Here is a 15,430-nt window from a genome sequence, read left to right as displayed (position 1 = left end):
ATAATAAGTTTTGCTGCAACTTCCAAGGATTCCTAGTAGATTTAAAGCCTTTGCCATTTTTGAAATGAATTTGTTTCTCTCAGAAGGAAAATGCTCAAATCTTATAATAAGGTCACAATCATTAAAGGGGCAGCTTGCAGCTGTAAGTTGGTTTCTCGGAGCTCGTACCCCTTAAAAGGCTCAATGAATATGACGCTTCTGCGTCAGGGAGATCTTTTATATTGTGAATATCCAAGTATCCTTGCGTTAAAATTCTAGAGTTTCTGGGAGATGCTTGTGGCCTAGCTGCAATGCAGAAAGAGAAAATTCTCCATTCAGGCAAGTGGTGAAGTAGCAGATAAAGCAGGTTCTAGGATTCCGGTGAAGGATGCTGTTGGCAGCAAAGCGCACTCCTCTCCTTTGTGGCTTGGTACCAATCGAGGTGCTTTGCTCCAGCTTGTCTCTCCTGCTGAGACTGGACAAAAAGAAGAAAACCCCGTGCCTGAAGTAATCATCGCTTGCTGCTTGTAGTTTGTGAGTGATCAATAACAGCAGGCTTAAGTATTGTGGTAAACGTCCCTTTTGTGAAAGCAGTTTTCAGCAACATAGAACTACTCCACCTCTTGAGAACCAGCATGATATAGAAAAAGATTTTTTTAGAGCACATATTTAAAGTGAGGTCTTTTTATTTCGTTTATTTCATCTTTCTGTTTTCTGTGAATGGTCTTTTCAGCTTTTCTTCTGTGTTTATGAGGATGATTATTCTTTGGAATTCTAATACAATATATTCCCCAGTGAAGATCTATTGTGCTACTTGGAGAGTCTGAGGATCACAAAACATCGAGTTCTGTGTTAAAAGTGTCTGCCGCGTAGCAAACGCAAATGCTTGCTATTTGGAAACGCTGAAATATCAATAACTGCATTTGATATTTTGTAGTTATAGGTTCTATATTTTCTTTCTTTTTTTTAGTTGGAGTAGCTCTTTCAGTGTTTGAATAATTTTTATTGATTAAAACAATAATTTTCCAATTCTTTTTATAACTGGGATAATTTATCTGGCAGAACAAAATTTGCCTTAATTATAACAAAGTAATTTATTTTGTGATTTTGAGCACCAAAACTTAAAAAAAGAGCTAAAGCTGAAGTGATGAGCACTGCCCCCTGTTATCAGAGAGCAATTTTATCCTGAATAATGAGGCAAAATAAGGTTAGCGAGCTCTTCCTGAAACTTTTTGGTAACTTCATGACTGGGAGTAACTCTCTTCAATATTCGAATAGAGCTCTGCCAGTCAGGGTTAATTAGCTCCCCAAACAGCCTAGTGAAATGGTTCTGGACAGCAGATTTTTCAAGGATGCCATTGCTTCCCCCTTCCTGTCTCTTATACAGAATAGGAAAGATTTTTCTCAGTGGAAATGGGAGAAAGTATCCAACTTCCCTCTTGGTAGCTCATGCTGCCTGAATAAAGTATAGTGAATTATCTCAGAGAGACTTCTATACAATTTGAAAATAAATATAGAGCAAGTGAGTATCATAAAAAGAAACCCTGGGAAAAATTAAATGGTTATGAGTCTCTCCTGTTTTTAAATTTTCAGACGATTAATTCCACAAATTCCACCCACTAAGCATATTTCCCTCAAACAAAGAAACCACTTGGTTTGCTTGGTGTATGTGTGTTTAAAAAATGTTCATTTTAGTATTATCCAGGTTATTTAATGAAATTCACATACAGATAGATACTGAGCATTTTTTAATTTGTTATATACAATTATAATTATAGTTTTCAAAAATAAAACCTTATCAATTGAAAATTCTATTCAGGGTTTTAAAATTTGTTTTTGCTTTTTACAAATGTTACTATAGAGCAGTTGTTTAGTGTCTCCACAATTGACTCAGAGGGATGATTCCCTGGAGAGACATGAAGCCACTTAATCAACTGCTATCTGCTAGTTGGAGATTGTTTCCACACGGGAATTTCCCCAGCTACATGCACAGCCAAGAAAAAAATACTGTTAGTAGATTATTTGGTAGTTCTTTACTGATATATACTTATGCATCTTTAATTTCTAGAATTACCTATATAAATATTCTGGTCACATATACCCAGTTCCAATGTAACTAATCAACTTAAATTTTATTTAATTCTTGTAACCTCAGCATTTTAGGAATTAAATGATAAATAACAATTGCTGGACTATACAGCAGAATATAAAGTATATCAGATAAGGTATATCTTTCATATTGTGGATTTTTATAGGATATTATTATCATGTTTTATTTACCTGCAGGTAAGAACGCATAAATTATTCCCATATTCACCAATGGTATTACATTTTTGAACTCTTAAAACAAGCTATGGATTTCCCAATATAAACATTGAGCTTTACTTATTTAAACATACACATGGTGTAAACTAGTGGAATTTTTTCATGCATATGCATTTGGAAATATAACAGACACTTTGCGTAATGGTAATATTAATGAACACCGTAATAGGAAGACCACACCTATTTTACAATATTTGTAATAAATTTCATTTATTGAGCACATACTCTAATCCAGACCCAATGTTAGAACTTTGTACAATTTGCATTAAACTTTACCCAACTCTGAGAAATAGGTATGACTATCTCGATCTTGAATAAGTAAATTCTCTAAGGTTACATACTATTTAGGGAGCAGAGATAGGATTCAACTCAGGCTTCCTGACTCCAAACCTCATTCTATAATGCAATCTTTCTATGCATTATACCCTTAACTATCTACGGACAAAATTATAATTTGCAAGCTTCGAAAAAATGATCTATCTTTAAAAATATCAAATTTTTTGCCTGAAATTATGCTATATGAAAGTACATTATTTTCCAAAGAATATGAATTTCAGAAATCCTATTATGCCATCCATTTTCAGCCATACAAAAAATATATTCAGTGTTTTTGCACGTGAAATTGCAAGGTAAATGGACTATACTGATTAGCATTTAGTTTGATCTAAGATGTTTTCTGATCTACCCAACCCTAATCTATTTAAAAAGAGCTTTACTTTTAAGTCCACTTAAAAATATTTTCCCAAATTACAGAAATTGAAATGATACTCTGAAAAGCAAATATATGGACTAGGAATATATATCTGAATAAGCAATAGGAGATACGTGGCAGGCAAGCATTTAAGCACACATGGCAGACATTTAAGTGATCAAGACAATTTTTCACACCAAGCTGAGACATGGCCCACAAAGCCTTCTCAGCACAGTGCTTCAGGACCTTTACAAAATTTTGGATTTTTAATTATGATTCATTTATTTCTCCACTCATTTGTCCTAACTTTTGTCAGGCACTGATCTAGGATCTCATGTAGAACAGTGAGGCAAACAGAGTCCTTTCTCTTATGGAGCTTTCATTAAAGTGGGAGAAGACCAGCCTTAAATGCATTAAATAGATAACATTTCAGGTTGTAATAAATTACAGGTGCTCATAGTTTAGTGGTTAAGATTGCTGCTCTCACCACCACAGCCCCGGTTAATTTCCTGATCAGGGAACCACACCACACCTGTCTGCTGGTTGTCAAACTGTGGTAGCTATGTGTAGCTGTGTGATACTGAAAGCTATGTCCCTGGTATTTCAAACACCAGTGGAGTCATCCATGGTGGACAGGTTTCAGTGGGACTTCTAGATTAGACAGACTGGGAAGAAGGACGTGGCCACCCACTTCTGAAAAAATTGGAGATGAAAACCCAGTGAATAACAGCACAGCATTGTCTGATATAGTGCTGAAAGGTGAGAAGATGGCACAAAAAGACCAGGCAGGGTTCTGCTCTGCTGTACACAGGGTCCCTAGGTGATGGAATTGACTCCACAGCACTAACAACAACAACAACTATATTTATATATAACATATATATGTGGGTGTGTGTATGTATAAAAGGAGGTTAAAGAGAATAGAGAAGGCTGTCTGACATTTGACCAGAAACCTCAAGTAAATGAGGAGCAAGCCCAACAAATATTTGAAGAAGATCTTTCCAGCAGAGTGATTGCAAGAGCCCTGAAGTAAAAGCATGATTACCGTGATCAAGCAACAATGAGGACGTGGGTGTAGCTGAAGTGGAGTGAAAAGGGATGAATGTGGCTGTTGTATAGAGAACTGACTGTAAGGAGACAAAGATGGAAACAGATTGATCCGTTAGGTGATGGTTACAATAATTCAGACAAATAAGATAATGATGGCTTAAGTCATGTAATGATGGAAGTGGTGAGTAATTGTCCGGTTTTGGATTTATTTTCAAGGGGTGTAGGCAGGAAAGTAAAAAAAAGAAATGGTTTTGGGCATTTTAAAAGTGAAATGCATTTTAGATCCTCATGTGTAAAGATAGAAAGGACATTTGTATATAGAAGTTAAGTAAGGTTAAGGGAGATATCTGAACAGGAAATATAAATTTAGAAGTCTTCATCATAAAGTTGAAATTGAAAGCCTTGAGATTAAGTGAAGTGACGTAGGGAGTGAGTGTAGATAGTGAAGATGAGAGGTCCAAGGAAGTTCAAGAGTTCTGGATTGTAAAGCTGGAGGAGGAAGTAACCAAAGAGCCTATGAGGGAGCAGGTGGTAAAGGAAGAAGAGATCTAAGAGCAAAACGTGTACTGGAAATACAGTGAGGCAAGTTTTCAAGAGGGAAGAAGATGTCAATTCTGTCAAATGCTGCTTAAAAGTTGAGATGAAGACTGACCACACGTGTGGCAATGAGAGGATCACTGGTGATTTTAGTAAAAGCTGACTTGATGGATTAATGGTGATAAAAGTTTATTGAGTTGGGTTGAAGAGAGAGCAAGATGAGAGGATATAGAAACAAGGAGCAGAGAGCTACAAGGAATTTTTCCATTTTGGTGAACAAAGGAATTAGCTGGGATGGAGTGTGAGGTTTAAGTTTTACACCATCCTTGATGTAAATAGTAGCTTAAACGTCCATCATGTATTCATTTTCAATGTTGCATGTATTTATAAGCGTTATTTTTAGTGCTCAGTACCAAATTGTTTAAATTATAGTTCTACATTAGTTATCTGTACCATTGTTTGTGGCAATAATTATCTTTAGTAGTTCTTAATAACTTTTGGTAGAGTCATAGATAATTGGGCACACAGGGATAATACAATTTGGTTTTCTTTCAGAACCTTTCTGTAACTGATATTTTGATCATGCATCTATCATATATATTGAGCCATTTGAAACCAACAGCTTTCATATTATTTACTAGAAACTCAAAATTAGGAATTTGGGCCCAAGTTTGTAGCTGTGAAACTCTTCTGTATGTTGCCCCTTTTAGTAAAACAATTCAACATTTTTATAAAAGGTTTTTTCCTTGCAGGAAAGACAAGCAACAGTGAAAAAGGAAAAGGGTGATTCCCAGCAGCCCAACAAAGTGATCGACAAGAACAAAATGCAAAGAGCCAACTCCGTTACTGTGGATGGACAAGGCCTACAGGTAGGATTCTTTTAATCCAAATCTTGGTAGCTGTCATGTTTGTTACTTCTGTGCTCCTACAGGGGCATATTTCCAGCTATCAACACATTTATGTAATGCGCAGATTTGCTCAGCAGACAACTTCAGAAAGATCTTTATTAATTTATAAGGATGTCAGTTTTATGGTTGATTGACAGAGTGATATTCTGATTAGATTAACCATTTATGATGTCTTCATTTAAACAAATTGGTAAGAGATATTTTGGCAATCTGAAGTTTTTGCAAATTATTAGTAAATATAGACATTTATTATATACACATGTATTGTCTATTTACAAGTATACTTTCTCCATATATATTCTTGCTTCTATTTGGAAGAATCATTTTGGTGGCAACAAATTTCTTTGAGAAAGAATAAAATGAACTCTACCTGTTTGGATACTTTTGTTACTAAATAAATAATAAAAATAAAGAATATAGTATAATTTATCCATATCATCCAGAGTTTTAAGTGAAAAATGAATCACCATATATATTTCTAGTTTAAGTAAACACAGGTAGCTCAAAATCATGTTTCTAGTACTTTAAAAACCTCTAAATTATCCCTAGAGTCTGTGACATCAAGAATAAGATTTCCTGGGACAGCCCCGTGTTCTAGTGGTTAAGGTTGGCGTGCTCCGCTTTGTGGCCCCAGTTCGGTTCCCAGGCTCTGACCTAAACCACTCATCAGTGGCGACCCACATACAAAATGAAGGAAGATTGGCAAAAATGTTAGATCAGGGTGAATCTTCCTGAAGTAAAAGAGGAAGATTGGCAACAGATGTTATCTCAGAGCAAATCTCCCTCAGCAAAAAAAAAAAAAAAACCAAGAGTTCTTTCCATCTGCATTTTAAGACATCATATAGATTCAATGCATTTTATTTATTTTCCCGTTTCTCACTCCAACATGAAAGCAATCAATGAAGTTGGCTTAATCTAGGAAATTGTAGATTGTGGAGTTCCCTGTTTTTTTGTTTTCCTATCTATATGTTTCTCTCTTCCAATTTCCAATTACTTTCCTTAAGAATCTGCTTCAAGTTTCATGTTCTCCAGGAAAATTTACCAACCACTTACCCTACAAAGATATATTATGTTATACACTTGCATTCAGTATACATGATTTTATACCTTCTTCTTTTATTTATTATTTTATCTGTGATACTATGGATTGTTTCTTTCATATTCCTTAATTTGCAAGCACAGTTCAGAGCATACAGTAGTTGCCTAAATGCTTGTTTCTTTATTGTTGTGAATATCTCATTGAAAATTTAATAATTGCCTAAATATTGATAATCAGGTTAATGCTTTGTTTTGATCTAATAAAACACATTGAGAATAAAAAACCTTTTATGAATTATTAAACCCAATATAAAAAGAGGAAATTCTGAATGATAAAATTATTACTTTGGTTAAATAGTATGGGAGTTAATTATCAAAAGAGGAAATCATGATCTGCACTTTTTGGAAATCATATCTTTGTCTTTAGTAATCTCATTGAAGTCCCAAATATGAAATCTATCCACAATTTTGATAGCAAAGAAATTGAATTTATTAAGTGATCCTGTGAAATTTTTAGTGAAAAGTAATCAATATTTATAAATTTAACATTTCAGTGGCAAATATTGATTAGTTTAAATCGTTAATCACTCTGAATTCCTGCAATGAAAATAACAAAAGGGAAACCTAATTTTAAGATTCAAGTGTATTTCACACATGGTAGGCACATACTTCTCAACATGCAAAGGAAACAGGTATCATTTGTTAAACAGTATACTAGGCACTATGATAATATTTTATGCATGTTAATTAAATGGATTCTCTCAATAAACATTTAAGGTAAATATTAATTCTTAATTTTCTCAATAAACACATGATAAATATCATTATTTTTATCACCGCTTTGCAAATGAGCATATTGGTGTTCAGGAGTAAATTTATACCCAAGGCCTCACAATTAGTCAGTGGGAAAGCCAGGGTTTGAATGAGGACCATCTGAGTCAGAGTTTATGTATTTTACTCCTAAGATACTCCGTCTCCTTGGTTAATAAATTTTAACAGGTGTGTAAGTGCTAAATTTCCTGACCACCTTGTTCTTCCACGGACTTTTATATTGTTGCAAATTTTGAGCTAAAAATCATGTATGCACTAGGATTATAACTTCTCTGGTCTCAGTTTCCTAAGATTTAAATAGTCCTACTTGACTTTACCCAGACATCAGAACCAAAATTGAATGGTACACGCAGAGTGTTTTAAAGGCTTTAAATTGACATAGCAGTATTAGCCATATTTTTTAATTCAAAAAAGAATCCAAAATATTCAATCTTGTTACAATTAAACTAGTCGCATTAAAAACAAAGATGCTTAACTTTCTCTGTGGATGTGTTTAGTCTCTCTAACAGATAATTTTTCATAACTTTCTTTGGCACACAAAAGTGTTAGGTAAAATTGTGGGTAAGCAACGTGTAGACATCAGCCCTTCCTAAATAGCAGTAAATAAATACTGTAATGATCATCATCTTCATAATTTTTTGAATTTTAAATTTTTATGTGCAATAGTCTGTTTCACCTCAGCAGAATGGACTAAAACATGATACAAATAGGTATTAACATAATTTTGGAGAAAATATAAAAAAAGTAAAAGCACATTCTTGGATAGCTATTTCATGCAAAATGGAAAACTAAGTAATTTTTTGTTGTGGTAATCAATTTTAAAATAATAAAATGGTTGTTCTTTATCAGGAAAGGTAAAAAGATCTTTGAGAAAATTAATTTTTTCTTTGAGTTTTAAAAAATATATATCATGAAAAAGCATTGAGTTGCAGCCCAGTTTGCGTATAACTCAGTGACAGAAGAGATCTACACTGCTTCAAGAAGACTATTAATCATAGTTAAGCACATTCATCTTACTTCTTTCCAGCTAACCAGCATAATGATCAGGATTATTATTTCTAATTAGAGGAAGTAATAGATCATGTATAACCTTAGGATGAGTCTCATTAATTAACCCGAGTCCTACGGGACTTCAAGTAGAGGTGGTTGGGTACTCTGTCTTTGTCATCACTCACACCATACGTTTACACTTAATACATATGATCTAATGTAATTGAAAGTACAACTTCTTAACATGCAAGAGGTGTAAAAATACAGATGACTATCCACACGTGAACAAATTAGTAGAAAAACAGAAGTATTTTTTAAAATGTATTAAGCTGATGTTAGCTAGTCCCTAATTATTCTTTGAAAGAAATTTCTAAATAAAAAGGTCACTGGAGGACCGAAAATTCTAGTTTGTAATACTCTTGCATTAACAAGAAGAAAAGGGGAAGCTTTGTACCGAAATATCTAAAACTGAAACAGTGTCGTCCCCCACCACCACTGCTTCCTGTCCCTGTTGTCTTTCTTATTTACAATATCTCATTCTTATCATCACCAAGATTGTGAACTATACATACACATATGCACTGTACACAACTGTATGTGTGCATAAAATTAGTTCCCTTTCTTTGAAGTCTGTGTATGTGTATGTGTGTTCCTTGCCTACTTTCCTATCCTCAAGCCTCTTGATTCTTTCATAATGAGCTCTTCATTATCATTTTAGCCCCCTCTTTAAGTCTGGAATTATTACACTATACTTTGAGTATTAAAAGAACCTTTAAACTGAGTCCCTGTCTCCATACATGTAATGTGCTAGATTATAAATGATAGGGGAAAAATTGGAGCTGAGTAAGGTAAGAAGTGTCAGAGTTGAGAGTTGGAGTTGTCTATAATTTTAAGTAAGGTGGATAAATTAGGCCTCATTTAGAAGTGAGCAGTTAGGGACATCTGCAAAATGTTTGTCCCATGCAACTGAAATTATAGAGTTGCCGTTGAATGATATGGAGAAGGGTCTGGGTCAATAAGATTTGGAGAGAAATTCTGATGCTGTTAGACACTCAAATGGGGATGTCAAGTAAGCAGGCAGACCAGAATTCACCAGAATTCAGGGGAAAAGACAGATATGAATTTGGAAGCAAAAGGCATATTGACGGCACTTCAAACCATTAGGGTGAAATGAGGTCTCAAAGGGAGAGAGTCTACATAGGGAGGAGTGGTTGAACTGGGATCCCAAGCCAGACTGACTTTAATATTACTATATGAAATTTCCCCTTAATGTGAGTAAATAAGATTTCACATGTTTTGCTCTATTATCTATAGTGGAGAATCCAATATGTATTGTCTCCTTTTGGAATGCCCTTCACACCCAATTTATAATCATTCTTTAAGATTTCAGGTACCACCGATGCTGTAAAATCTTCTTGAATGCTTTCTCCCATTATGAATATTTTCTTGGTTATACTGAATTACCCTATCCCAATGTCTTTTAAAAACTGTTTTGAGAAGCCCAGGGTTCTGCAGAGATGCTTCAAGCACAATGGAGAGTGAGGGGAGGCTGCGAACAGGTTCAGGGTTCTTTCACATGTCAACCAGATCAACTTGCTTTCATCATATATAACAGCTTTGTATACTGTCCCACTTAAAATTATTTCAAGTGCTGTGTAAGTATTTACTTCCAAGAACAAATAGGGTTAGGCTAACAGAATCTTTTATATATTTGTGTTTTTATCTTTCCCCTCCCATCCCACCAAAATCTATAACAAAAAGGGTACGATATTTCAGGATGGCTATAAATCAGTTTTCAAAATAACTGAGTTGTACATCTTATTTCAGAATTATGGTATGAAAGTAAAAATTCAAAATTTGTTATGTTAAAGACTGTATTAGATATAGTTCAAAAGAGAATTAGTGAACTGGAAGATAAAACTGATAAATTAGTGCTATCTAATCCTGAGATTCCATTCACATTTCACATTTCAATAATGGCTTTTATAACAAAAGAAGCTAGTCCAAAATCATGTTAACACACTTATTTTGACAGTTAATGGAAGTGATGGAGCATGATTTTGGCCACTCACTTTCAAATGGTTCAGGAAAAGAATATTTGTACAGTGTTTGCAACTTTTCTGCAAATTTGAAATTGTTTCACAGTATTAAAAAATATCACTGTAAAATAAAAAAAATTGTAAGAAATTTACAATAATTTTATTGTATTTCTAAAACTTTATTCATCCAAATCAGACATAGTGAGTTTCAGAAACTAAGAAAACATTGTATTCCTTTAATCTACTTGAATTCCTTTAAGTATAAATGATTTGCATTACAACAAATTAGCTCCTCTCAACTGAATTCTGAATTCCAGAAGTCAGTTCTTACCTGATTTAGACTTCTCTGGAAAACAGAATCTGGAAACAGATAGATTGAATTAACTAACTGAAATATCACATCTAATAATACCTACATTTTTCCCTTATCTCAGACTATTTAAGTCATGCAAGGATTGACTGAAAATGATTATGCCCATATTCAATAGTGAGAATAACATAATGTAATATAACATGAAATAAAGAGGCTGTTCATGGATTTTGATATCAAGTTTCTGTTGTTCTTCACTCAGGGACTAGAGACATTAACAAGTTAGATAAAGAATAAAGCTTCTATGCCTGGTTCCATCTGTATTCAATTCTGTGCCCCTATGGATCCTATCTTTCATATCAGTTACAGTTAGGTTCTGCAGCATTTAACAGGAAACAACAAAACAAGGACCAAACAAAACATAACAGTGGTTTGGACAAGATAGCCATAAATTTTTGTCTCATGTAAATGAAGTCCAGAAGTAAGATCTCCAGAAATGGGGCTAATAAGACAGCTCCATATTTTCATCAGCACTGTTACTATCTTTCCCACCCTCTACCTGTGGTATCTTCAAGGTCAAAGATGGTTACTGGTCCTCACGATGTCAAATTTCATGCTGGCATGAGGAGGAAAATGACTAGAAGCTCTCACTCTTCTTTATTAAAGAGCATTTCTTAAGTTTCCATACAATCCTTCTGTATTAGTCAGAGTGGGCTGCTATAACAGAATACCATAGATTGGGTGGCTTAAAAGAACAGATATTTATTTTTCACAGTTCTAGAGGCTGAAAAGTTCAAGATCAAGGTGTGGCAAGGTAGGTTTCATTCTGAGGCCTCTTTTCTTGGCTTGTAGGTGGCTGCCATCTCTCTGTATGCTCACATGACCTTGTCTTTATGTGTTCACAGAAGACAGAGAGAGAGAGAGAGAGAGAGAGAGCGAGATCTATCTTCCTCATCTCATCAGGGTACTAATGCAAAACACGAAGCTCTCACCTTCATGAACTTGTCTAACCTGAATTGCCTCCCAAAGGCCCCATCTGCAAATACCATCACACTGGGGGATAGGGCTGCAACATAGGAATTGAGTATACGCAATTCAGTCCACAGCAGCTTCCAATTATATCTTGTCAGACAAAACATAGACACTTTTTTCCTACTTGGAATATTTCTTTGCATTCTTACAAGTTACAACTTCTTAAAAGTTACAACTTCTTAAAGCTCTCTGAAAGAAATATATATTCTAATGTTTTATTTTTATTTTTTTAATTTAGTTTTTTTTCAAAGATTGGCACCTGAACTAACAATTGTTGTCAATTTTCTTTTTTTAACTTCTTCTCTTCCCCAAAGTCCCCCAGTACATAGTTGTATATTCTACTTGTAGGTCCTTCTGGCTGTGCTATGTGGGATGCCACTTTGCCATGGCCTGATGAGTGGTGCCATGTCCGCACCCAGGATCCAAACTGGCTAAACCCTGGGCCTGAACTTAACCACTCGGCCAGGGGGCCGGCCCCTAATGTTTTATTTTTAGATAGTCTTATTTTATAAGCCTAATTTGTGATAAGGGGATATGTGAGGAAACGATCCCTAGCTGATTTTATTATTCCTGTGTTTTCATTTCGAGTATTTGACTTTTGTCTCTTGTAAAGTATCATTATTCTTCTAAATTCTTCCTTTATCTAAATTCTCTTCTATGTTTCTAATCCATTTGACCTATTTATCCATTTACTCGCTTCTAAAAATAAGATCTAGAGTTTTGTATTTTGAGGTCCTCTACTGACCCGTAATCTATTCTAGTGGGATATTTAATTGTTCATAATAATGTGCAACTTAGAACACAAGGTTATGTAGCATGGTACTGACCTTTACCTTGAGAGTCTCACCTCTATTTAAGAATAAGGAGCAACAATTCAAAATAAGTGCAAATACCAACCAAAATCCACATTTGTTAGCATTACTTTTGGCATGTAAAAACTTCAGGAGCTCTATTTGATTTTATAATAGGATGAGAATTAAAGAAAATTGAATACTAGTCTTCAGAGAAGGATGTGTTTTGGTGTTTCTTCATTTTACATTTCAATGGAGGGAGAAGTGCACGCGTTGTAAGCCCGTAGCACAATGACTTAACTTAGGTGGCACTTTTTCTTTACATTAATTGACCGGGCACATTTGCTTCAGGGGAGAAGAGCTAGGAAGTTACTACAGATCCGGTTCATCTATCTCATCTCCCAGCTGAATCAGAGACAAATCAGGAACAAAGAACCCGTGTCCTCTTTTCAAAAGAAAGTAAAACACAGACAGACACAGCAGATTGTAATGAGAACAAGTGGGATAAGAAGAGAAAAATTAAGAATATCTTACACAACCTTCTCTTATAGCCAATGTGAAGATTTTAATGTTTTCCCAGTGCCTGTACTCATTAGAAAAATGTCATTTCACTTAAGAACTGGAAGAAAATATCTTGGTAGAATATTTTAACTTATATTGTTTAAGCAGGAAGGAAGAGTATGATATAGTGAAATGATTGTTTTTAATTATCTCATTAAATATTTAAGGATACTTTCTAGGGGAGAAATAACACAGCAATAAAGAACACTTTGAATCTACTTTCCAAAAGTAAATTGATCTAAAACATTTCAACTTAATATTTAGAGGGCTCCATCAGTTGTATGCTTTTGCTACTAAAATAATTGTTTTGTCAAACTGTATTTAGATGGGAGTTTTATAGGGGTATATCGAATAGGAATATTTTTATTTAAAAGACTTTACCTCAACATTGAAGTCACATAAAATATGAGTTCTCGTTTACCACCCTATCAAAAACAACTTTACTCCCACCAATAAATTGCCATGTCCTTACCTGCTTTTTTTCTCTCCATGGCGCAAGTCACCACTAAACACGTTTGCTTGTTTGTTTGTTTGTTTATTGTCTGTGAGCTCCACTAGGGCAGGCACTTTTTCTTGTTCAACTGAGAAATGAGTAATTATGAAAGTAGTGAGTGACATATAGTGGGGACACGGTCAATTTAACGGACTCTTGTTTAGCAAATAGATTTGATTAACTGGCACTTTACTGCCCAAGCAGAGCAAGACAGCATGAAGGAAGCATTGTGTAGAGAGGGGCTCTGAGACTGAAAGGGGCCTCAAACCACCTTATTCACAAGTTCTTGGGAAGATGAATTCCACACATGCCACAAAGCTCTAAAGTAAAGGTCTTCTTTAAAGTAGGGCTCTTTATAATTTGATCCTTTACTTTTCTTTTAATCATTTTCCCCACTATATTCAACTTTATTCTGGCTGGTTTACTCACTGTTCCAAAAATTGTACCTTTTATTTTCATCTCAGGCTATTCTAACTTTTTCCATCTTCACAGCTGCCTTCTGCCCTGCCCTGTACCTAACTAGACCCTACCTCTTTTTGTGGAGTGGATATTCTTGTAGAGATATATATATATAGTCAAAGCACAGGGTGTAATTGAGTTACTAAATAGATCTATCTATCATCTGGCTTTTATCCATATTACAGAACAAAAGAGCCATATTCTTGAATTTTCTAATTTGTGTTTCATGACTTAGAATAACAAGGCGTCCTCTTCATATATAATGTGAATAATTGGTCCATATATCCACCTTTTCTTCTAGATCACTCCTGTTCCTGGTACTCATCCGCTTTTGGTTTTTGTGAACCCCAAAAGTGGTGGGAAGCAGGGAGACCGGTATGTTTTTAAAAATCATGTTTACTTTCTATGTCATATATATGTAAAATGAGTCACTAAAATTATTGTGAAAAAGCAGTATTTCTCATGGTTTACTAATTTTAATGTGAGATAAATGATGCTAGCATCTATATGTAATATATTTATATGATTTTTCCTTGCTTTTACATTTGAAACTTTATTATAATGGCCTTTTGTAAATATATTTATTGTCATAACTGAGATATCTGAATTCTCTCTACCCTGCCTGTCACCTATAGTCTTTAACAGAGAGCTTTGCATACAACATGGCTCATAACATAAATACTGTTGAATGAAAATTGGTTCTCTAAATGGTCAGCAAGTTGACTTCAGGTAAATCATAACCCAACACTGAGGAGGAGAATTTATATCCAGCTTCTGGACAAAATATATTATAATGATTTTCTGCATGTGCGTTTTTGAAAACATGTTGCTGTATTTCCTGGAGAAGCACAATATATTTAATCTGAATAATAATGAACTGCATTATCAGGTACCTCAGTATTCTGGCTGACAACACAAAATTTTCATTTTTATAATAAATTAATGATTAAATCATAATATCTAATAAAAATCTGAAAATCACCACATTGAAGAGTAAATCTTTTGTCCTCCTAAAGAGAAGAGTCATAAACAAAAGTGTGATTATACCTCCTTTCATAATTTCTAGAAGTCTTTACTAATCCCAACCAAAAATGAGCAGTCAGATAGCACTCGCACAAACACTATGCTAATCAAAACGAAATTCCCTTTATGGTTTACAAAATAGTGAAGTTGACTCACTTCTGTAAATAATGGAATTTTGTAAAGTAATTTCCTTTCCTACCATTTAACTTTCCAAATCTATTTCAATGAAATGAAGAGTGTTCTTCATTTTCCAATCAGCAACATGTTATTTCTGCTTAAAAGTTTTTTTCCCTTTCTTCAACATACAGTTATAGTCTTACTCTGCAAAACATGATAGAAATTATTTTAAATTAATGAATATTTAATAATTAAA

General features: G+C 34.3%; 1 protein-coding gene across 1 annotated transcript in view; it reads left to right on the top strand.

Moving 5' to 3' along the window:
• The window catches only part of DGKB (diacylglycerol kinase beta), a 605,812-nt gene that overhangs the window by 181,169 nt on the left and 409,213 nt on the right, over window positions 1–15,430 (top strand). The window contains exons 15-16 of the mRNA XM_046670071.1: window positions 5,335–5,451; window positions 14,336–14,409. Coding sequence (XP_046526027.1) covers window positions 5,335–5,451; window positions 14,336–14,409 — 191 coding nt within the window. The remainder of the gene's footprint in view (window positions 1–5,334; window positions 5,452–14,335; window positions 14,410–15,430) is intronic.

This window comes from Equus quagga, chromosome 8 (assembly GCF_021613505.1).
Source record: "Equus quagga isolate Etosha38 chromosome 8, UCLA_HA_Equagga_1.0, whole genome shotgun sequence".
NCBI classification, from domain to species: domain Eukaryota; kingdom Metazoa; phylum Chordata; class Mammalia; order Perissodactyla; family Equidae; genus Equus; species Equus quagga.
Note: the sequence above shows the minus strand (reverse complement) of the source record. Positions and strands in the feature narration are given on the sequence as shown.